General features: G+C 43.7%; 1 protein-coding gene across 3 annotated transcripts in view; it reads left to right on the top strand.

Moving 5' to 3' along the window:
• Positions 1 to 25,263, top strand: part of LOC119456291 (hemicentin-2-like) — a 346,474-nt gene that overhangs the window by 271,321 nt on the left and 49,890 nt on the right. For all 3 annotated transcript variants that reach the window (XM_037717982.2, XM_049669707.1, XM_049669708.1), the window contains exon 2: positions 23,939 to 24,250. In XM_037717982.2, the coding sequence (XP_037573910.1) occupies positions 23,939 to 24,250 (312 nt within the window). The remainder of the gene's footprint in view (positions 1 to 23,938; positions 24,251 to 25,263) is intronic.

The raw sequence follows: 25,263 nt of genomic DNA, 5'->3' as shown, positions 1-25,263 counted from the left end.
TGCGCCACAACTGGTGGGTACTGTAGTCACCCTTTCGGACAAACTCGCCTCTTTCTTCAGGGTTTGTTAAACGACAGATTAAAAGTAGTGGATATTTAAAACTTATAATTGACTCAACCAGGGAGGTAATTCTGCAGAAATATTTAGCGGCGAATCATCAGCCTTTCAAGACAGTAACGCAGACCGCAGTTTTCATGTCACCGGGTCAGCTTCAATTCAGCGCATGTTCTGTTGTTTAAGCGAACGTGTAAGCTTTTCCTCAGGATGAAAATTAGCCGTGATGGACAGCTCCTCACGGTAGCCAAACGCTGATGCCATTAGTGAATGCGTTTTCAGTTCTGATGCTTCAATTTTGCAGTCGACTTCTGGGGGGGGTATTCTGTAAGTGTCCATCCAGTTCACATCTCCATTTTGCCTGCTGCTGATCTTCTGATTGACTGGGCTGAGGTATGCATAATTAAGAGAGGCGCCCTCAGCCAATAAGCACTTCAGCAGCAGATGAAATGCACATCTCCACTAGGTGAACTTTTACAGAATACACCCCTTGCTCTCTGGTGATTGGTTAACTTGACCAACCTTTTAATTGGACAGTGTAAAAAGGTCCTGACAGAGGGAAATAACTTCAAGCACTTTTCCTAACTCCAACCCAAATAAAGCGGAAGTTGGCTGCAGTACTTACAAGGCCGCACGCAGCGAACACTGTACTATGTAAGTCAGGAAATCGCGGCCCTGAATATCTGAGGCGTTGCTTTGCCGCTCGCCTTTCCTTTCGCCCCTGTACGTAATGCTACTGACGCTAACGCTTCGTTTACGTTTGCTATTCCCTGCCATTACTGTACCCGCGCTCACTGCCGCATTCCAGCATGATAGCGTTTACTGCTACGCGAGGCCAGCGCTCGGCGGTGTTAGTGGGTGCGCCTTTGGATATATGTGCAGCTTTGGTGCGGGTGGACGGTTGCCATGACCTGCGATGTTCTCCCGGGTCCTGCTTATGTGTGCGCGCTGCTGGTAGCATCTGCTCGAAACGGCCTGCCTTGCCGGGCAAACACTTGCGGCTTGTTGGCATACGTTAGGTCTTGCTGAGCTGTGACTCCTAACCACATCGTCTCAGTGCCTTCATTAGGTTGTTTTTTTCTATTTGTCTCTGTGTTTTTGCTGCATTTGACTTGCGTTATATGCCGCTGTTTTCTTGCAGCAGAGAAGGGTGGCTTTTGCCTTGCGCAGGGCAACACTTCTCTTGCAACAGAGTAAAAGATCGAGCACTATTATCAGCCGGGAGATGAGTCTATGACGGGTTGTTCTTATTTTTTTTTTTGTGTGTGTGTTCTACGACTTGAAGAAAAAGTGTAATTATATGAAGTTTCTATAAATGTCGAGCAGCATGTGGAGTATCATGCCTGTTAGTTCATCTAAAATATATTTTTCTGACAAGTAATCTGACTGTAAGAGCAGAAAAAAAGATGTCGGACCTTGATAGTCTAAGAATCACGCCATTATTTTATCTTCTTATGGAAGGACGCTGTGCCAAAAGCAAAAACGGCCGGTCTTCCTGCCTTGTTTGTTAGGTATGTAGAACGTGCTGTGATTTTATTATGTTGCATTTTTCATGGCTTCAAATACAGATGTAGATGGTAGTTTCAACATTATCTTCGAACCTAAAAGCTCTAAGAAAACAATCTAACACTTTGCTTTTGATCCCTCTTTGAATTCGGTTTAATAAGTTCGCACATAGCTGCCTGTCATAATAATCGCTTTGATGCTCACGAATACTACGCCATTCTTCGCCAGTGACTCTCAAAACATCAGGGTAAGCCGCAGTTAGTCTTCAGCTGTCACGAACAACGGTAAGACAATATCTGTAGCTTCACTTGCTACCGCTTCTGATCCATTCTTCTCCCAGTCATTCTTCTTCCAGTCTGCCGCTGCACCGTTTTGAAGAGCACAGTTTTATAACACTTAAACAAATGTGCTTTTTACAACATTAGTGGTGACGTATGAGTTTGCAAATTGTAGCAGAACGTAGCTTGAGTGCCCCTTCTTTGGCTGCGAACTGCTGAGTAGCTGAAATGTTTCACTTCATCAATGATAACCATTCATTCATTTAAAAATGTATAATTGGGGAGAAGCCGGCGACATACTGTGCTTGTTACCAATATTTTCTACCTATAATAAATAAATCACTGGCTATGTTTTTTCAGCACGTCGGCGGTTACTGAATGATCCGGAACAGTGTTATATTGCGCTCTGGGAGCAATATTATGCGCATACGTATTATTTGATTACTCTGAAAGAATTGTAGTATCTATTGTTTGCAAATAAAACATCACGCTGTGGCATTGAAGTCGGCATTACTAAATGACAAACTTTCTGTGCTTACGTGGCACCACAGGTATAAGGAGGGTGCCATTTTTTAAGCCGTATTCTAGAATGCGCAACACAACAAGGCTGCGTTCGTGCAATTTCTCTGAGAGCACTGACGGTGGCTTCAACAGATTGTGGTCTCTAAACAGATCTCATACAAACAACAGGGATTGTCTAACTTGCGACTATGTCAAACTTCTCGCCTCTTTCTTTTGGCCTTTTCCTCCCATCTTACCTCTCCACCTTTTTATTGCAAATGATCTTAATCAGGCCCGGTGAGATACTTGCTGCGCCTCAGATATTGGTTCATTCATTACATTTTTTTGTAATCATTCGCTTGTTGTTTATTGTACACTGATTAACCAGTTAACGTACTCCATCCATCTGTGGTCAAGCAAACCACTCCTGTTGGCTTTTGCTTTCTATGAGGACAATGGCGCGTGACGGAAAAGCGTAGAGATAACGAAAAATCACTAAGGACTGAAGTCGAAAAAAAAAACGTCAATATCGGCCGGGTGGAAAAAGGCTTTGATCATGGAGCCAAAGTTTTCCCCTGTACACAAGGACATGCAAAGAAGCATCGTAATACGCAGCCAGAAGTCACGCGCTACACATCTAATACCTTGATACATAAATTAGAATGCAGAGGTGAGTGCTTTTTATGCTGTTAGCGCATACATGTGGGAAGTATGTGGACGTTATATCCGCGCACTGCCCTTTGGAGCCAAGCCAAGCAACTATCGAGCTCACTTCCATGCTCCAGAAATCGATTTATAACTTTATCTGCAACCAATACAATGAAGATAGCTGCATTTTGTAAGAGAGTAATACGAAAGCGCTCCTCATTGGTGTATAAATGAGGAACTTGATGCCGCTCTATGGTCAATCTTGCAATGGCGTTGACTTCGCTCTGCTTATCCCAATGTTCATTTGTGTTTCTAATAGCGGAAACATTTCCAGCAATACGTGACGTCACCAAACATAGGTGGCTTGGAAGTAAGCCGACAGTTGAAACCTAACGTAACTGGCTTCTACGGTGCTCAAACTTGATTTGAAATGCTGCGGAGCCCTCCCGAGATTGGAACCACAAGAAACCTGGCCCATCCGAACGTACTGGCTGCTCCCAGAGCAATCGAAGTACCGACGTGATTTAGGTTCAGTGGCGTCTGGGTCTCACTCCCATCTCGAAGGTGAGAGCGCCTCCAAGCGATATGAGCTGAAGCACGGCACTCCGTCAAAGCTGCGCTCTACACAATGGCCACTTCTGTTACTCCACATCAGACACGTCAATAGGCTTTTGCGCCGTTCGAGTCCAGGCAAATTGACGCATTATCCAGACAAGGGACGCAGCTCGACAGCGATAACTCAGACTGAGAGTCGTTGAGGTATAAAGTTTATCTCTGAATGAGGTTCGAATGAGTGATTCTTCGAAGGAAGAATGAAGTATTTCTGAATGAACCAGGCGAAAGTGTTTCGAGTGCTCTATTTCAAATATTGCTGAATCTAAACCACACCGCGAGAGTGCTCTAGAGCGCTCAGAAGCGACTAGTCGAATGCACCATTAAATTTGCCGTACTTCAGAGATTTACCTTTACAATGGCAATGGGAATAGTGTGGCTAAGAACTCTACTATAAGTAGTAACCAGGCATATATCGCCTGGTTACTTGCATGGCTGGGACCGGGCGAATGCTACTGCATGCAACTGTGCCACGCAAAAGCTTATGTTAGTTCCCTGTGCGTGAGAGTCACAGCGTTTCGTCGGCTTGTACTAGCAGCGCTGTCACGATGGCACCAGTGCAAGTTTTCTGCTTCCGCGCATTATCCGCACTTTTCAGCGTTCCTTTTCTTTTTTTCTGGGTACGTGGTGCTGTTCGCATACAGGAGTCACCTTAGCCGGCATGAAAGGCCCGACTGCCTTTCTGGCGCCTTCCTTTTATTCGATCCGGCACGTTTCGAGCTTGCCGCCTTATCGGGCCGGAGAAGACTGTTGGGTTTTCGCTCCTGCGGCGTCCCCCGCAGGTACGCGCTTCCTGTTGTTCGAGCGTCATGTTCCCGTGCTATTATTTCGCACACAGAGCCTCCTCGGCGTCTTCTTCCGCCTGAAGACGGCCGTAGAATGTTTCCGTGCGCTCAGATGCGGCGTCGTGAGATGCTTGCTTCAGTGCTTGCCAAAGTTTTGTTCTTTGCCGTGTCTCGTTCGTTCTTCATTTCTGCTTTGTTATCGCATGTTGCCATTGTAGCCTTCCCGAGTTATCTTTCCGCTCGAACCGCTCCCACGAGTCCCGTTGCTGGCTGTTTCGGTTTTGTCGCACCAAACCCTTCGTTTCCTGCATTGCGTGCATCTCGTTGTTTACTGCCCTGGGGCGCTCCATGATTAGTGCGGGAAATGCACTTACGCTGTGACAAGAGGGCCCTAATACGACGAGACTTTACAAGAGTCTTGGTGCTCTTATTTGCGCGTGTTTATTTGCTGGACTGTTCAGTGCTCAAAATTTCTCGGGTTCCTGTTTTACATAAACATTGTAAACTCGCGCTTTCGTGCGTCCTCACGTGAGGTTGAAAACAGCCAGAAAAACGTAGCCTCAGCCGAACAACGGCAAGTTATGAGCTTTATTGTTATTCCGCGGAGTATGTCACGATACCTTCTTGAAGAATGTAAAGGCACTCACAAAATTAAGAAAAGTTAGGAAAATAAATAAGAAACTCAGAGACGGGCGTAGACTACCCAAGATTCTTAATTAGCCTTAAACTATAGATATTGTTAACCAGCTACGTAATAATGTTAACCAGCAATCGTGCTGAGTTTTCCATTTTAGGTCTCGTTTCTCCAACGCTGGTTAACAGTGTTGCGTATTTAGAATAACCAACTACCTAGGGATTTCTTGCATCTTTAGTTGGCAGCAAATAATTTTCCACACTGCAATACAATATGAACATGAACATCATATTGCAGAGGACGCGCGCTAACATTCGTCTGTTTTTTGTTTCTTGCACAAAACATATTTGCTAAATTATTTGCACACTTACGAAATAAAAAATGAATAGTTAATACAAAGCAATCAATGGGTATAACGAAAAGTGAAGGCTGAATTCGGAAAACTTTCTGAATTCTTTTGTAGCCATTCCTATAAACGCTGATATGTAAGGTAGCTTTCCTGTGGCTTTTAGTGCACACAAAATATAGTTATAGCTTAAAGCCGGCCTCCAACTTTTTTTCTTTGTTCTTGTGAATGTCGCTCTGCCCTTTCAAAATGCATAGATGCGTTTCTTATTTCATGCAATTTATATTGCCATTAAAAATGAATGTTTTACATTGCATAGCGAAAGAAATGAATAAAGGCTCACAGAAACATAGTCAATGTTCTATCGGTCAAGAGGCTCGTACCACCATTATTTGACCGCTCATGAAAAATATCACAACGAATAAGTGTATTTGTCAATACAATCTTTTATTAGCGCATCCTTGATTTGGTTACTCATTTGTCGCGAATTACCTAATAACATTTAGTATGGAAAAAACAACGTCAGGAGAAAGAGAGCTAGAAACGTAATGACAAGCTGGATATGTTACCCTGGTGAATTGCCTGGCATGACACTCCAGGTTCTGGGTGATAGTTGTGGCATAAACAATTATCACATAAACACACAAACCGTACATCACTCACAGGCATATACATATGCAATAAATGTATTGCATACATTAAGGCGTGTTGACCTCAGAAAGACCAGCAACGCTTTTGTATAGTGCGCAATGCGCAGTTTATGTTTTTCCACAAGCCAGAAATGTGCCGCAGCTACAAGCTCGAGTTCAGAAATGTTCTGAAGGTTTTAGTCTTGGCGTAAAGATGGTCTGAGACCTATTGCCCATGTGTACCCTTTCATGCACCTTCTGTGCCTCTTGTGTTCAATGTTTCCCATCATGAAGGTGATATCAACACTTATGGATACGGTATGCTTACTCTCCATAAAACTCAAGTTCACTTAAATAATAAGAATAAATAATAAAGTTAAGGAAACCCTCTTATTAGACATTGCAACTTTACAATCAAATCTAATTCTTACGTACAAAGGCGCCACAAATAGTGGCACGTACTACGTCATCACGCCGCTTATGGCTGTCAATCACCAAATCGTTTACACTCCTGTCGACACAAAAGAAGTTTCATATAACTGACAGGTGAGCTTCTTGATTTGGTGGTGATTCATATGTACATATATATGTATTGCATGGAATATTACCGTAGTTCATCGTTTTCATAACTATATTAGCCATAATTTCGTTTCGTTTTTTTATGATGGTGCATCATCCCTGATTTTCTGCTTCTTCGCACATGGGCTGGCACGTTTCCTTTTTGGAATAAAGGCGCTCGGTAGCTCGGTTGTCCTCCCTCTTAAAGGTGTTAATTTTTTTAGCCTAAGAACGAGGAACTGTTCGGCTAGTTGGTCTGTTTAGGCGACTTAGCGGTAAAAAATGTGCAAACAAAAGAAGGGGGATGATCAGAAATACTACTGTCAACTGGCATCATTTAGGCGCTTGAACTGAATCATTATTGCACCGCGGTAGTGCATTGTGGGATGACGGAGCAACGTTAAACCGCAGCCCTACGGCTTTCTTGCACTTCTTCTCAAACATGTACATGTTTGGAGCAATAAATAACTTCAAATTCATTTGTTCCAAGTATCGTTGCTCAGAATCACTGTCTTCAGCTACTCCGTAGTGCACTTATTGGCATGCCCGTATTGCGGACGCAAGGTAGGCTGTATGTCTGCAACAGAGTCTTCAAGCTGATAATCTCTAGACCCATGACAAATCACGAAGCTTTACAATTTTTGTCACTCAAAAGTAAAATTACTTTTATTCATGACGTCGGGACGTTACTTTGTTATCTACTTCTTGTGTGCTTCTGTTTCTCTGAAGGTCCACAGTCGCAAAACTATTGACAGGTGGCTCCGATCGAAAACATATAGAACGACGTACATCAATCAAGTCTCTAAAGTTTATTTTCCAGTTTGTAAGAAACCGAGGCTGCTAAGAGAAAAACAGTGTCGCAGAACTGCTTTGCAAGCCTCGCCAACCTATATGTTCCGTATTGCATCGTGTAAAGGTTTCTTGTGTTCTAGTAGCTGTTCTAAGGCTTTCTTGTGGCTTTCAAAACTGTGCTGTAGGAATATTTTTCGGACATACCCAATATATAGCTTCTAGCAGCATGATAGCTGAGTTTAGAGTTTGGTAGCAAAACTATAGGTCTAGAGAAACCGACCTATAGCTCGACATTGCAGTCATTCGTTTTCAGGAGTTAGAAAAGATTGTTGTGGTCTGCGTTCATGTTCTGGCACTTCAAAAATTCAATAAGGCCGGTAGTTCAGAAGGCATTGTTTGAGGACAGTGGATAAAGTTGAGTTAGTTTGTGTGGGGCGTTTGTGACAGAACATATTTAAACAAAAGGGACAGCTTCGAATGCTAGACTAACATTCATACAGCGCTGCGCGTAAAGCCTAAACTGCATACTGACTAAGACGAGTGATTGATGACTACACTCATTTAATATGCGAGATAGCACAGTCTTTTTTTTTACCTTAATGAACACCTACAATCTGCGTAAGTGCCAGGTGGGAATTAAATTAGAGGTTTTATAGAAGCGCACAGGAAGCAAAATAAGATAAGAGAAATATAGTTAAGGTTTAGACAAGAAAGCCTCGAAGCACTGAAAGATTACGCCTACTTTGACAAGTTATTATGCAAGACATGCTTTCTTGTGTGATAATGACACACATGGGGTCATATCATTTGTAAAGTTTGCGACTCTTTGATACCAGTTTAGGGGGTACGTATTAGCGCTACGTGCAAATGAAACTTTGTAGGAGGGAGTGAGAAAGCACATAGTGATCACTAAGTTCGCTCTATTTTTTCTTACTTCCTCCCTAAAAAGTCCTTACTTCTACATCGCCTTAATATGCTCCCCCTGGACTTGAACCTCTCCCCAAAAACGTATTCTGCTCTTTTATACCAGGGCGCAAATTCAGTTCACAAGGTTCACAGCTTGAACTGAAATTGGCAACGGCGATGCTTGCTGAAGGAGCCGCGTCCATGGAAAAAAGCCTTCGGGTGTTTACTTAGCGTAAGCAAATGAAAATACTCCGCCCCAATTCACAAAACCTTTTATTTGTAAGTGCAGTTTGTCATCTGCCGGCCACATTCGTATATATTTGTCTGGCACTTGCCTATTGCCACCGCTTCTAGCGTAATAACTTATTTGGTCAGCACAGGCCGAGGTTCACTGGCAAGAAATTAAGCAGCAAAACACTTTCACACAAAATAATGTAAGGTCTAAATCTTTTTCTGAAATTGTGTAAACGCAGGCCTACACACGCGCAAGCACATATACACAAGCGCACGAAGGAAACACAAAAAAGGGGCGGCCTCTGAGATTCTAAGCGCTAATTACTTTTGGTGAGACTTTTACTAAATCTTTCACGAGCCGCGTCTCTTATGTTCACTCTGGAACTTCCAAGATTTCAAGTAACACACGAAAAGAAAGTGAGCCGTTTAAGAAAGTGTAATCATTTTACGCGTCAGAAAGTCGCTGCCTCTAACGTAGTCCGCGCTAACACGAGAGTGCTTGACTCCCTCCTGGCGCGGAGCTGCTGTCGTGCAGGGAGCGTGCAGCTAATCAAGGCAGCGTTCGAAGTAGCGGCATTAATCAATTTCTCGCTAATCTTCCCTCCGGTGTTCCGGACATCCTATATGCACTAGACCGAAACGTGCCTCCGCATCGTTGATTCCCATCAGAAGTTGCCTGCAGCAGAGTTCTTGCTCACTGCACGCTACTGCTCCTCGTGCCGTGACCTTATATCTGTCCTTCTAGTCGTTGTAATAGGCCTGCGCGCAAGCAGTGAAAATTGATTTAGATGCACTGATGACGGCGATGAAAGAAGAGCCACGGTTTATCTCTCTCAGAAATCGGTTGTGCGGGAGGCCACGTGCTTGTCCACGTAGTGTCGCTCTAAAACGCACTGCGAATTAAGTATCCTCACCTGCAGTAAATCTGTGCGCCCTTATATTGGGACTTTTTGCTTTTCTGGAGATGCTCGTTGTATTTGTGCCAGCTGTTACGTGGGTTTGATCCACTTAATTGAACGCACAGCCTTCTCGTTCCTTAATATTATTTGCGTTTTATGAGTAAACGAAATTTTAGATTTTTTGATTGATTGGTTGATATCCTGACTCGTTTTATAATCTCGCTCATGTTATCAGAAGCTGTAGTGGGTACTTGATTCAGGCTGCTCTAGAAACTGATGGCTGATGCTGATTTTGCTTCTCCAAGTATGTAAACCAGGCGCGTCTCTGCAGACACAAAGTGAAGCACTGCGGGCATTTACTTCATTGGCTACGTTTGTAGCAAATAAATAAATAAATAAATAAATAAATAAATAAATAAATAAATAAATAAAGTAAATCAATATATATATATATATATATATATATATATATCGATTTACTTAATTTATTGATTGATTTATCATTTAATATATGAACCAGCCGAAAGGGAACTGAGGGGCCCCATTTTTATTAATCATACCATAAGAAGCCACCAAACAATGACACCAAGGTTATATAGGAGAAATTACTTGTACTTACTAATTGAATTAAAGAAATGATAAATTAATGGAAATGAAAACAGATGGATTCAATTAGTAAGTACAAGTAATTTCCCCTATGTTGTCCTTGGTGTCATTGTTTGCTGGCTTCTTATGATATGATTATTAAAAATCGGGCCCCTCGGTTCTCTTTCTTCGCGTTCATTACATAACGAAGGCTCTAATCCGGCAACATTCATGCCTTCAGGTAGCATATGTGGGTTTATTGACCAGTTGCCATCACCCAAAAAGATCACGTGCTCGTGACGCCGGCGGCAGAAAGGATGTTCCATATCCGCCCCTAGGTTTGTGAGTGGTGGTGCTGGCTAACACTCCCAGAGTTAAAGTTGTAAAACATAAATACCCCATAAAGCGGATGGCAAAACGGCTCCGTGGTAGCTTAATGGTGAGTTGTGAAAAATGAAAATGAAAAAGGAAAGAACAACTGAATGAGTTGTTTTTTCGTCTGTTTTCATTTCCATTAATTTATAATTTCTTTCATTCAATTAGTAAGTACAAGTAATTTCCCCTATGTTGTCCTTGGTGTTATTGTTTGTTGGCTTCTTATGATATATATATATATATATATATATATATACATATATATATATATATTCTGGATTACAGGAGCTCCGAATGGCTACCAGTACGGTTATTATATCTATCGGTGCTCGTACTCTGAACGGAGATGACGTGCGCGTGCGTGCGTGCGTGTAGAATTAAGGCACACATACTCTCCCATGACCGTAACCCCGTTCCACTCCTTATATGCTTCACCGCTTATTAAATCTGTACAGCGGCGAAACTGGCTTAAGGGAGCCAGTCTGGATTCAACGCCCATTGGACCCTTGCCATACGCGCAGTCCTCACCGCATGTCTGAATCTGAAGCGAACCTAGCAGGCCAAGTGTGCCTACACAGAAATGGCTTGGATTTAAATCTGACTTCGGCTAGATACCTAGTGCACAATGGAAATTACGATGCGGCTTTGTTGCGTGATGCAGTTGTTTCTTTTTTTCTTTTCTCTGTTTTTTCTCGGGGGGGGGGGGGGGGGGGGGGGGGGGGGGGGGGGAATTTCTCGGGAGGTTTGTGACCATGTCCGTACAATCGGGAGGACTGGTCGGATTCGAGAGTCTCCTGAACAAATCGAGTAAGTTGACAGCTATGAGCATGGCTTTGGCTTATACTGGCCTGCGATGGTCAGATCATTTGTTCATCCGGGCGTAAAATAACAAACATTTGACAGCACATATAATAGATGCCAATGAAGCACCAATTTGTGCTTTGAGACCTGTCATCAGCCAGCCATACTATTCATCCTGCTGATTGAATTATTGGACTCCACAGGCACCGAAATAGCGCATGTCTTCCTTCAAGAAGTTAATAAGAGTGAATTCTAAGACGCGGCTACTCAGGGCACAAAGGTAGTAGGATACCGAGGACTTCATTTCGAGGCTGTTTTCAGCCTGTTGTTTATATCGATGGTTGTTATCTCTTGCTTGTATGCTTGTAATCAGTGCTTAGCTGCTTTTACTGTGGTTAATAAAATATACCGATCCTTGTTCTGGTACAGGCCCACGTTCCCTTGCTCTGGTTACGCCACGTGCACAGAAAGATATGTATCTGACGAGTGAAATTTTCGTCCAGATACTCAACGCTTTACTGCACCGACGCTTCTCAAGCTGTTCCTATTGTACCTTCTTTTTTTTTACCCGACTACATTGTAGCACCCATTCCGGTTTCCTCATGCCTATTGTGAGAGATGTGTTACCAAGTACCGCAAACATCCTCGGCGTGAGCTATGTAATATCCCGGTGCATATTAAACAACGCAAGCAGCACTGCACCGAATTATGGGTGACTTGCTATTGCCCTCTCCTCCTTCGCTGTCCGTCGCATCGCCCTGCTTGTGGGATTCGCACGGCTAACGCTCAACTGTGGCCAGATATCGTTTCTGACTAGCCAGCCGGAAATTCATCAAGAGTCCCGCTGACGTCGAACCGCGGTGGGGAGCGACTCTCGAAATTTAATTTATCGCTCCTGGAAAAAGCTCTACGGTTTTTCTGCGAGCCCGCTCGGTTTTCAAGACCCCCCTTTTTTTTGCAGTCGTGTTTGTTCTGTGGTTTCTTTCTTCATTTCTCAGTGAGCCGATGAAACATACGGGCACCGAGAACAATTTTTGTTCGTAGTTGCTTCTCGAAACATGCCTTACTGGTATTTGCTTCGTATAGAGATATCTTTAAAAACAAACTGTAAATGTGTATCATTCGCTACGGGTTTTATAATTTTGTTATTCAAAAAGAAGCACCTCCCATGTGGTACTTGAGCCGTGTCTCAAAGGCTGCCCATGCATGTGAGATGCGAGTCTACCCCGTTAGGAGCTTTCTTGAAAATTAGCTTCTGCGTAGTAAGCAACTTTTATTAAGAATACTGTTTCTGCAATGTGGTTGTAAAGGTACCGAAATTTACAGTTGTTTGCTATGCGTTCGAATAATGATTGAAATGCACTGAAATAAGTGGTTGCTTTGATGCCACATTTCGGTCAGCGGCAGAGTTCTTTGGCTTCTGGTTTGTTTCACCAGCTTCAGAAGACAGATTTTATTTTTCTTTTGCTTATGCGGTCCTTGCCTGGTTGAAAGGATTTCTTCAACTGTATCTTTTATTACCATTCTTGTCACAATTTTATGCTCTTATACGTTAGATAATTTATTTCTCTGCGGCTGCAGACGTTCAAAGAAGCTCAAAACAACATTTTCTGATCGGTTTATTTTCCTCTTTCTTATCTCAGAGCGTGTTGTCACAGTGAGCGCACCGGTGCCGATACAAATAGAAACTGGAAAACGTTCTAACAAATGCGTGCTATACATGAGGCATCAGGACTTGGTATCATCGATAACAGTATATTATTTAGCTGAGAAACAAACTTCACCCCTGATGTAAATGGGAAAGCTCTGACATGGCTTTACCTATTCAAAAAAAGCTGAAATAAAAAGGAAAGCTTGCATGAATAGAGCAAACACGCCGGACTAGGGCACTTTGTTCTGAGCAGGCACCTTTGTACGACAACTGCGAAGCTACAGCTGCCATTGACGCGTCGTCCTCATGGAAGCCAAGTAAATTTATTCGTCGAACCCAGCGTAGCTGTGCTTCAATTCAAACGCCTGGAAATCCGGGATGAAGCAACGAAGTAGACCTGGTGTGCCACATCATGCGAAGCCGATCAACCAAGCCGAAAGAAATGCATGAAAATGAAGTTGCACCCCGCGCTATGATGGAGGTCGCTGACGTGCGCTGGAACTCTTGGCGCGAGCATGATGGATGAAAAGGTCTTTTTAGAAGACTGCGAGGACCCATGCCGTGTCTGTCTATTCGTTGTAGTTTATTTTTATTTTAGAAGCTTTGCTCGTCGTAGAGATTTTGTATGCGTAATTCCCGTGTACTGGCTGCCTTTCAGTCTATGACGACGGCGGGTTGTAAAACCGTAGATGATTGCTTTTCTAAATCCAAATCAACCTACCTTTCCCAATCCAAATCTTTCTTTTCTTCCAACTAGGATCCTTTCTTTTTTTTTACGAAGCGTTTCTCAGGTGACCTGGATAGTATGAAAAGACATAATAAAGCAAATGACGTTTCATAAAAGTGGGTTAGAATAAAAGGGAACCGGTAAGTCTAACTACAACTCCGGACACTTTATACGGCGGCAAACATTCATGAAAGTAACTTTTGCCATCACGCGGGAATGGAATGGGAAAAGCAGACAACGGCTTTCGAACTCTTTCTTTGGCAAGGTTACAAGGGAAAAACGGGCGTTTTTCGCTGTTTAACTTTTAAAGCGCCGTAATGACAGCACAATGTAGGGCAAATTAATTCTGCGGAATTCCACAAGGTGGAGGAAGGTTCATGAAAGGTAAAATTGACATCCACCCGTATGTAGCATGAAGTTTACGTTTTGTATCTTCGTGGTACATACGGTCGGATGTTAATTTTTTTTCCTTTCATGACACAATGTAACATACTATTATCTAGACATGCGAGATTTTTAAGTTGGTAATTTCAATTTAGCTGGCTCATATCAATGATTGCTTGTGCGCGTGCGTGTGCGTACGATGTTGTACACCAAAGTATAGAATCTTGTTTTGCTTCAACGACAGGGCACGCGAACCTAAGTAAACCTCAGGAATGGCTATGGTAGTCGTCTGACCTCACATTACAAATATTGTTGTTTTTTTCCTACATTGTTTCGTGAAACCCATTTCGTTGGAAAATCCAAGAACAAGATAGAGTGTAATGTCAGCAAAGCGTATTGCATTACGCGAAGGGGAAATTTCATCAGCATGCCTTCATTGGTTCTTCCCGAGAAGAAATTCTTGTTTTTTCGATGACGGTCTTCATTCGCGTTGATCGCATCATTTATAGTGCTTCGCTGCTAGGATCATGATATGCTGCTTTTTAAAAAGAAATATTTTGCGTTTTTCTTTCTAGTATGATATTTTTACTGGGTGATTGCAGGCTGCGCTTAAAGGGCATGTTTTCCGTGAATGAACTTCAGTTGGTAATTGGCTTACGTCCTGTTACTCCATGTTCCTGTGTTCGTAGTGTTGCACCACTGGTTCTCCTTCCACCGCACACCGCTCTGATCTTTTTAAGTCTGCTTTGCTTAGATAGGTACGCAATCCTCACACGTAATTGGAACGAGTCTACTTCTCGCTACCGACTACACATATCAGTACGTCAACATATGAAGTGCTCGAGTATCTCTGCACCAATCAGAAGGCTTCTCGCGGCGTTCCTTTTGACTTCCGAGCTAGCGAAGCTTCGTTATAGTGACGTGGTTTCTTTGTAGGCGGCGCCTTTGTCCCGAGCTTCTTTGATGTATTGGGCAGGAACTACTCCACGCGAACTTAGCGCCGTTCTTCAATGTTTTCCTTTTTTTGTGGCTTGTTAACGTCTCATATTTTATTTCTTACATACGCTGGAAGCAGCTATTTTGTTTTCTTAATTTCCGTGAGAACTTAGTCTCTTTTCAAATATTTGGCTACTTCCGCTGTTGAGAAGGCACTGATTGTAATTATTGGTTGTTTTCCAGAAGATATTAATAACCCTACGTTATGTGTAATTAAGAAATATATCAAAAAATAGAACTAACGAACCAAACTGTTCCCAAAGTGCTTGCTTAATTTTACGTGACCTATTATGTGACGTTGTGAGCAAGTGCATCCAAGCACTGCAGTAAAGTATCTGTCCTGTAGTCTACAAGCTGCGCGGCGAAACATGTTTTCTCCTGTTGCTTCTGAATGCTTCACTTAAACCTGCTATACTAAATGGAAGAGCACGAGCACTTTTTTTTTGCCCGCATCGAAATGTGGTGGCTGCGGCCAGGATAGAACCCGTTTTCTCGTGTTGAACATCTAGACGTTACTTCATGTTTCCGGAATGAGCGAGCCCACGGTATTTGGGTCCTTCCAGGGTTGACATGCTGCATAGGGGCCATGAATGCTGTAATAAATGGAGCTACATACGAGACGTGCAGTGAACTGTTTCAATACCAGTGATTTCATTCGCAATCTAAGGATTTACTTGTCTACAAAAATTGTAAATAAGTTTTGTAAAAGAACACTGCTTTGTACAGAAAGATCACACATTTATTGACAAACACCGTCAGGTGCTGCCGTGTGTGTGATGAGGATTAAGACTATTCTAGTTAGAATTATGCGAATGAAATCGATAATATATTGTCGGGCAAAGTTTTTCTGGTATTTTTCATACATTTGACCCAGAATACTCCATATCAAAAGAATAAACATTTTCCAGCAGTGCACTGGCAATTCTGCAACAGAAAAGTTATTCAAGCAAAATGAGAGGCCAGTATCTACTAGTATTCCCTTTATTCTTAGCTCAACATTTGCGGGTTCAGAAGTGTGTGTTGATAAATTTATGTGCGGCCGTTATATTATTCGTGCTTTATTGCTTTTCGCCCTGTTCTGTATTTCAGTTAAGATTCCTGCCCGTTATTTTTGAATGCTTCGTGCAGCATAGCGCCTTCCGCTGGTGAATAGATCTTTGACTGCCGCCGTACTCGAACCATTTCGAAGGGGAATTAGTGTGACAACACCTCTTAACGACGATAATTGTGGGGTTTCATGTCCAAAGTTATCTCCTGGGCTATGAGAGACGCCGTAGTTGGGGACTGCGGATTAATTCTTACCACCCAAGGTTCCCGAACGTGCACCCGAATCTGGTTACAGGAGCGTTTTTACATTCCACCTACAGCAAATTGCGACCGCCGTGGATGGGTATCAGACCTGCGACTTCATGCACAGCAGCAGACCGCTATAGCTATTGAGGCATAACGGTGGGTGAACGGTTACGCCCATGCACGTTAAATAAAAATTACCCAATCTCCCGCTAAAGGGAACCATGTGTGGATGCGAAGCAGCGGGGAGATGGTTAGCTTGAGCGGGAGATGGTTTCGCGGCAGCGGCCCGAGCGCTCATCGCGGCGCTGCACAGGAGAGAGACTGAGGCGAGCGCGCTATGTCATTTTCATATCGCGGAACTACTGTGGCGCCCCCAGCGGAGTATGCAGCTGTCACACCACCTGTCATGCGCGCCGCTCCGGATTCCTAGAGGAGAGAAAAGGGGAGCGTAGGAGAGAAGAGAGAGGGGGAGGGGACGCGCATGCGCTGTGGGGGCGTGGCACGCGGGCGCCGCTCCGTAGAGGATTCCTAGAGGAGAGAAAGGGGGGAGCGTAACAGAGGAGAGAGAGGGGGAGGGGACGCACATGCGCTGTGGGGGTGTGGGACGCCGCGGGAGGGACGGACAAAGCCCCCGCCATAAGCTGCTTCGCATCTAAAAAAGCCATGTGTTAACAGATGCACCCATCGCAACACTGGCGCCAATATGGACTTTTTACAGATATCTAGCCTGTAGGTTCTGCTCTGCCGCATCTGCAGAATGTGTGTGGCAAAACAAACCTATCGGTGCATAAGCTGTATAGGCGTTGGTGTCTTCTTTGCCCGGAGAGACCAGTGCAAAAGCTTGTGTCTGATTATTACGCACACGTATCTTCCTTCCGCACATTTTTGTCGGGTAGTGTGTTCTTAGATGTATTTGTAAACGTCCCAGTGCAGGACTTACCGAGAAAAAAATGTAGGCCTCCAGAGACTGCGCGAGTTGACCGAGTATATGGCGGATAATGTAGACGGAAAACCTTGTGGCATCACCCGTTGCATTAAACAGCAACGTGTAAAACGAAGAAATGCCAAGGAGGACACGAAAGCTCCTTTTCTCGAGTGGCGATTACGAGCCTTCCATACAACGTCGTAGTGCCTCTGAGGGCGGGATCAGGCGCGCATAGCCGAGTGCTGAGCGTTCGTCCGTGTTCTTGCATACTAATTATCCCACTCATGGACGATGAACTTAAGCGGTACAAGTTAGTCTCGGTGCGATAAGCCGGTTGAGTTCCTGCTGGACGGTCCCAGGAGTTCTTGAGCTGCTCAGGAGGCAGGAGTGGCACTCTCCAATGCTTAACAGCATGCTTTCTGAATAATTTTCTTTTTGATTTGTTTACGTTGTAGTTCCATTTTCGTCAACATATTTTTGTTTTGTGCTAAGTGATTTTGATGTAATATAACGTTGAAATCATAAAATATACTGCGCTTGAGCTGGGAACGCGCACAAGTTCGAAAGACATTGCCCCTTGAACCAGTCTGTTGCGGTGCGTGTTTATGAATGTATAGAACTGCGACTTACTTTTGCATTTACAGCAGTAACTTCTCATTTCTTTATTTTTTGCACAATCGTAGTATCAATACTAACATTTTTAATAAGGAGAACTCACACTTAGCCACCTGCAGAACATGTCGCTGGTATCACTACTTTTGAAGCTGTTCAAGTTTGATCAGTTGACGCAAAGATCACTCCACACTTGCGACATCGGAAACGCGCTAGCCGCACGCAAGTATTTCGTGGGGGATAGAAGGATATAATATCCTCTCCTTCTCAGTAATGTCTGAGGGAAGAGCGATTGCGGAAAACATCGTACGCTCATCCCATCTGTTTCGAGGCTTTTTCCTTCGCTTCAATAGTTGTACCTGCCATACTCCTGTGCAGGTGCTCTCGTTCTTGTGCCGGTCGTGTTTGTGTGTTTGGTCCTATGGGCGTAAGTATCCGTCTTTTTTTTCTGGTGTTGACTTTAGTACCCCGTCCACGGCGGCGCTTACTCCCACCGTCGCCAGTGATTTCCCAGCTGTCCCGTCCCCTAGGAGACTTTGGTGGTTATTGTTGTGGCGTGTCGTGTCGATTTTCCGGTTCGTCGAACCGCTTTCCGCCGGCTGCACTTTGATTGGCAGCGGCTGCAATCGGTGGCGATGGCAGGTGCTTGTTGCTTCCTTGCCCGCTGGCGTCACAACATGTCTCCGCCTTCCAATGGTCCCCTGCATCACCTTATCTTGCTTGTCTGGCTTAATTGTTGTTTCTTTATGGATGCTGTCCGAATTTCAGTCACCCTATTGTACTTTCTTCAGCACATTGTATATATAACTTGCATTTCCAGCTGTAGAATATTTTAATGAGATAAGCATTCTTATGGTGCTTCACACACTTTCCTAAGGCTGAACGTGTCTGTATGTCTGTCGATAGATAGATAGATAGATAGATAGATAGATAGATAGATAGATAGATAGATAGATAGATAGATAGATAGATAGATAGATAGATAGATAGATAGATAGATAGATAGATAGATAGATAGATAGATAGATAGATAGATAGATAGCCAATGCCGAAGACACGTTTCGTCATTGTCAATAATATGCGTCGCTACATTGCTTCAATGATAATCGCATGAACGTCGACATTTATCGTGAGATGGATGCTGCCGGACACTTTAAAAATGTATAACTAAATCGAATAGCTTCCAGCCCAAGCCTGCCCTGCAAATGTTCTGCCATTGTTCTAGAAGAGCGTGACCACCTCCAGTACTGGCTGTAGTTGGTGCATATATTAATTGTGCGTGGCAACGTATCTTTTCGAGGAATGCTGCACGTTTTTCATCTTGTTATTCCGTATCGTGAACGTGCCTCCCCTTATACGTGTATATGGCACCTCAACTGAACAAGAACACCCTGCGCTGTCGCGCATTTATTGTTTCACCCCAAATTGAATAGCGCGCAAGCTGTTTCGCTTAGACTTTTACAGACCGGCACATATCCGTGTCTGGCCGTTCTGCACGAAGTTTACCCTGACGTATATCGCGACCGCGCCTGCCCATCCTGCGGGCAGACCTACACTCTAGCATACATGCTCTGGGAGTGCGGGTCGAGATACCCCAAGTTCAGGGGGGGAGTTGCAGAGGGATGGCGGAGCTTAGTTAGCTCACTGTGCTACCGCAAGGTTCCACGGGTTACAGTATACATGTAGCTTAAACCTGTGTAGCACAGTAGCCTTCTCGGTTATTGCAAGGCGCCCGCCAAATGGCCACAGTTTCGTCTAATCACAACACAGTGGTATACTCTTCACTACCTCCGCACGCAGTGCCGAGCCACGGTTGTTCCACTGGCAGCGTTTTAAGCGCGACCTCGTGCAAAAATTATCTCTGATAAAGCTTATTTTGAAACTTATGAGTATAAATTTATTGGCCACATATTAATATACATCGATTCTTGTGTATGCATTTAAACCGTTTGCTTACAGCAGCAATACTCAAATTTGGTTTATTTCTCCGAGAAACATTGCGAAGGCTCCAACGGTAACTTGGAAACTGAAATACCTAGGTTGCCGTCAGAGCAGCTAAAATTTTAACAATTGCCTAATATGTTACTCGTAGCACATGCGATGTTGCTGCAAAGTTTAATTTTAGTTCGCCTTTTAGCTCAAAATCTTTCAAACATAAAATATTTTAGTCCGCCGGAACGCATCGAGAAGAACATCGTTTAGCGAAACTTTGATGAGTTCTTGCACGACTCCTACTGAAGATGCGACGTTAAAACATTTCCGAAAGAAACATTTGTTTCGTGCCAAGCTTTACCTTGGCACGCCGGATTGTTTCTTGGTGATGCACTGGTGAGAACACTAAAGCGCACCTAACTGCAATATGGAAATTTCCTACAATGCGCCTAATTACGCGATGCTGTTAAACATAACACACACCTCCCCTGGACATGCTCAACCATCCCCTAAACTATATTGCGCTATCTCTAATGGCTCTTTGAATGAATTCTCACGAATATTTCTTGCGGACTTCTTTAACGGATCTTTCGGACGTCAGAATGAATATTTTCCCACCGTATTTAACCGTAATAAACACTTCGCTGTAAAAGAGAGGGCGCACAAGATTTTTCAGCTGCAAAAGTCGAGGTTAGGCAGCTCATCGGGTCGCGGGGCTGCACAACACTGCTCAGTTTCAAAACATGCAAGAATATTTCACAAGCAGTTCCGAATAGCTTTGCCGAAGGCCGCAGTTGTGCATTATATATATTTAAAGCATTTCATAGCAACGCGAACCTCCATCAAGGCTGAACCGACTACCGTAATTGGCACCTTCTAGCTGTCTAGTTGAAAAATGAAGAAGTCTCTCGGAGCCAACGTTCACGATATTGGACTCGCTCTGCGCGAAGTACGAATGAAACTCTGAAGCTGAGCCAATGCCTGGCACGCTCTTTCTAATTAGCGGGGAGCAACCACCTTTTCTGGAGCGACTCCTGTCACAGTACGGGGTGATGCTCATCCGGGAATACGCCCTCTGTTTGGAAGCCTCAGCCTATCTTAATTCATTTCCTAGCGTAAGCTACGTAATTAGCTCGCCCTTAACGACGACGATAAATGCGGAGGCGAAAGAACGCGGACGAATTGAATAAAAAGAAAGAAGTAAATTATTTAGTCATTGCGGAGCACAAACAAGGAAGTTCTTTGTTGGAGTTAATTGGCTGCGATGCGATGGAGCTGCGCAACGAAAAGAGAAGACGTTAGCGGCGCTTGGGCAGTCGATGAAATGGTGGGAAGCCTGAATGACGACTACTGAAACACGATATACATACACCAGCACACCAAGCCAAAAGCATGACAAACCAATCGGAGGGCAGTCCAGATACGCGAGGACACACTTGGTGCGCCAACCGAAACTGTGACACTCAAGCTTGTGCCATACATTGGGAGACGAATAAAACTATAAAAAGAATGTAATAGAGGTGGTGTGCTTAATTGAACAACTATGTCTTCCGCTATCTTGCGATCACCTTCTGGGTTTGTAACAAGTGAAAGATATACAGAATGAGCGCTATGTTTTCGATAAGGTGCTAGCGGCACAAGGTAAAAAGAAAAACGCGTAAGGTTTTTGGCCAAGCTCCTCGAGTTAAAAAGTAATTTGGAGGCGAAATTCCTTTATTCTGAGCGTTCCTACTCTGCATAGCATACGAGTTGGAAGTGGAGCTAAAAAATCTAGCCATGCAGCCAAGGAATTCCTTACCCCAAGTAAACATAAAAAAATATAGTTTGAAGATCGCGAGCAAAGCTTTCCTGAACGAGGAAAAAGAGCTAGTAATTAGGGCCGGAAAAACAACTCTCACAGAAAAGTGCCAGTAGAAAAACAGGTCGTGAAAGAACCGAAAGAAAGGAAAACAAGAAACTACGAGCTAAGGAAGAAAAGCACAGAAACCCCTTGCAATATTGCTCTGTTAAAAAAAAGGGGAAAAAAAAAGAAACTCGCTGCCTAACTGTCTCTCTTTCTTGTATTTCTTTCTTTTGCTTTCTCAAACCGCTTCATATACTTAAGCTTGTTGCTTCCATAGCGGCATAGTACCAGTTTATCCTCTTTTGTCTAGCGTCCTAGTCATCCGCAAATATAGGAGAGAAAGCTTAAGCCCACATTGCCTCGCTTGTCATATAGAAATGAGCAAGTACTGGTAAGAAAGAGTAACGCGTGTCAACCAAAGTTGACGCGAAAGAAAGCAAGGTTGACGTACATGGCATATATATATATATATATATATATATATATATATATATATATATGTTTGCTGAAACTGGGACATTACAGATTATGTAATGTTACATAATTGCCTGATGTTTGCATTATTTTCTCCGTTCCGTTAGTAGACCATACATGTTTTGCCTGAGCCTTTTTCTTTCGTTCATGTCAAATTTCGTAATTCACCTTTTTCTATGCGCATGTACGTCGACGTTGTCTTTTTTCTTTGCGTCGACTTCGGCTGAAACGCCGTCTTTTTTTTTTTTTTTTGCTAAAATGTCAAGTAGGCCTTGCATGAGATAGTGCAGTCTATGGTGCAATGTGGTTAATCTTATACTATATTGGCGCCAATTACAGCCCTCTTGTTAAGGTTTTTTCAGCGTCTTCGCTCGTTGAGACCTACATTTGGATACCTTTTGCGACTCGCTACGAGGCTCTGGAGGCGCAAAAGGGCCGTTTTTGGCCAACAAGCGAGATAAGTACCCCGATTTCCGTTCACGCCAAACCCGTGTCAAGTCGCCAAAGTAGACCTTGTCTTCAAAACGGAAGAAAAATGGAGACCGCCCGGCGTGATTTCAAGAGGCAAGGGCAGCCGACCATATTTTAGTGGTGATTGTTGAAGCTTTCAAGTTCCGCGCTCAGTCGGAGTCCACCTTGCTGGGTAGTTAGTCGGAGGACGATTGATACATCGTTTGACAACGCGAAAAAGGCCCTCTGTGTATAGCAACCAGTAGGATGTACATTTTGGATTTTCTTTTCTCTATAGTGAGAACGAGATTCAGCATTTAGTTTGCCATTGCGTTCACAGTGCACGAAGCACGCACTTGCTTGCGGGGTTTTAGACATAAAATGGCGGGATTCATAACATGTTATGCTATCAAGCCCGCCTTTGTGACGCCTGACTCGTGTGTAGTGCCCTAGCGCTAGTATTGCACAATTTTTAGCATGTGCACCACATCGTTCGTCCACTCCTTGTGACTTCCTTCCTTGGTGTTTCAAAAAGGTGGCTTCATGCTACAGTCGGGTGGATGACAATTTCAACTATCATGCATTGAACGTTCACTCCATCTTGCGGGCTGCCACAGAACTTATTTGCCATATTCAGTGTCTCAGTGTTTCGAGTTGTTGACTAATTCACCCTCGCTCTGCAATCTGCTAGCATCCTGGTTAGCTAAGGTGGTACAGCAACCGCCTCGGCAAGGCGTTGATCCCGGATTCGAATCCCAGACCAGGATATATTTTTCTTCAACTTCGATGCTTTCGTTCTGAAAAACCCGTATACTTTCCTTTCTGTCTTCCTGCTACAGACGGGTGGATGACAGGTTTCGTTTTCAGGAAGGTCGTATGCTGGCGGTGATTCGATGAAGTCCATTGAACTGAGAGGTTTAGACACGTGCTTTTCGGCACAAATTGCGCTCTGATGTCCCCGTCAGCAAATAGTACGTGGTACTGCAATAGGACACTGACAAAGAAACAGCTACAAAAATTATTCAAAATCAAACAAACACTGATTAGCTTTAGAAATACGAAGCCTTTTTGTCGCGCAAAGCCTGTGCCGCACCTTACCACAATCTGCCGAAGTGAGATGCTGAAAGCTAGACACCGGATAGCGATTTAATGAAGATTGAGTGTAAGCTTGCAGTAATGTATCCTTTCACCAAGCGTAGATGTACTTTTTTTTTATTGAGAAGCGAGAATTTTTAGGCTATGCGGTGACTATATATCGAATTTGTTCTCGTAGAAAAACTTTGTAATTACTTACTGTCTTTCACGATGACTTCCGAACATTTCATTGGCACAGTCTAAAGAAACATTTTATTTTTATATGACGATCCGTCCACCAGTCACATACCTAAAGACCTCTCTAGAGGCTGTGTCTAAAAGAGGAGCCGTGCCACCTCTAAACATTCAACTCTCTTTCACTTTACTCTTCATTAATACAGTTGTGTCTCCTTTCCTTCTTGCTTTTCCTCCAGGTCTGGTGTCCGGCGTGCAAGAGTTCGAGAAGACACCGTCGGACGCAGAGGTCAACCCTGGAACCGAAGTGCGGTTGCAGTGTCAGGTGCGGAATCGGCGAGGCGAGTGCGTGTGGCTTAAGAATGGCTACGCTGTGGGCAAGATCCCGGACAAGTACGACTTCGAGCGAGAGCCGCAGGACGGCGACTGCTCGGTGCTCATCCGCAAGGTCAACTTGGACGAGGACGATGGCTCCTGGCAGTGCCAGGTCACCAGGGCCTCCCTGCAGGACGCGCCCCTAAACTCGAATGTCGCGAAACTCGTTGTGAGAGGTAAGGTTAGAGTACTTTTACCTAACTTGCACTGATACATTCTTTTTGCCTTTTCACAAGGGTTCCGAAGCATCTTCGTTCATATTACATCATGTGTTGTTTTTTTCTCGGTCACGCCTTGAGCCAATATTGCACACTGTGCAAGAAAGCATGTCACAGCACTGACGTAAATATTTTAAAGAAAAAAATGCATATCCAACGTACATGTTGCAATACATGTGAAGCGATCGAGGTTTTAATCAAGGGCTGGTTATTACACCCTATACAACTAAAGGCTATGCGTGCTATTGTGCTTAATTTTATCCAGCGGGCAACCTCCTCGTGCAATGTTCATGTTTATCAACTATACAGTTCACAATTTAAATTTCATGCATTTCTTACGTTTTTTCACTACGCCTTTGACCAAAATAGGAAACAGGAAAACAGTCCTCAGAATTTTGATGACGAGATTTGCTTTTTTTTAACATACTAAACGCGTTCGCATATATGCATGACACACGTAGAAAACAGCGCTTCAAGGCCTCCCACAGTGCAGGACATCGTAAGTTCTTTGAAATCATTGCTAACAACTCACGTGAAGCAAAACGCTGAAAATACAACTTACCAAAAAAAAACCAAAAGAATACCAAAGGACCAAGTTATTTTTATGCAATGCAGCGGAAATAATGATGCTGTTTATTTGGAAGCCCGTAAATGGAGGTGGCGTTCATCGTCAATGTTGACTTAATCCCTAATATATAATATGCAGTCTGGCATAGTGTGCAGAAATTACTGAGCAGGAATGTGCGAATTTCCAATTATGCATCTTAGCGCACACGTTGCAATTGCAGAAATTTCCTCAGCAGGAAACCAATTCAAGACCAAATTATGAGGAGAACCAAATCATGCGGGATCATTGGGAGCACTTTCACAGATGTAAAGCCTGCATAACGAGAGCCCGAGCAATGAACAGAAAGGATTGCGCCATTTGCTTTTTGAGTTCACAACTCCTCTCATCTACATGAAAATTGCGG

Source organism: Dermacentor silvarum, chromosome 6, assembly GCF_013339745.2.
Source record: "Dermacentor silvarum isolate Dsil-2018 chromosome 6, BIME_Dsil_1.4, whole genome shotgun sequence".
Taxonomy (NCBI): domain Eukaryota; kingdom Metazoa; phylum Arthropoda; class Arachnida; order Ixodida; family Ixodidae; genus Dermacentor; species Dermacentor silvarum.
The sequence above is the reverse complement of the archived record's forward strand: the minus strand, read 5'-3'. Positions and strand labels throughout refer to the sequence as shown.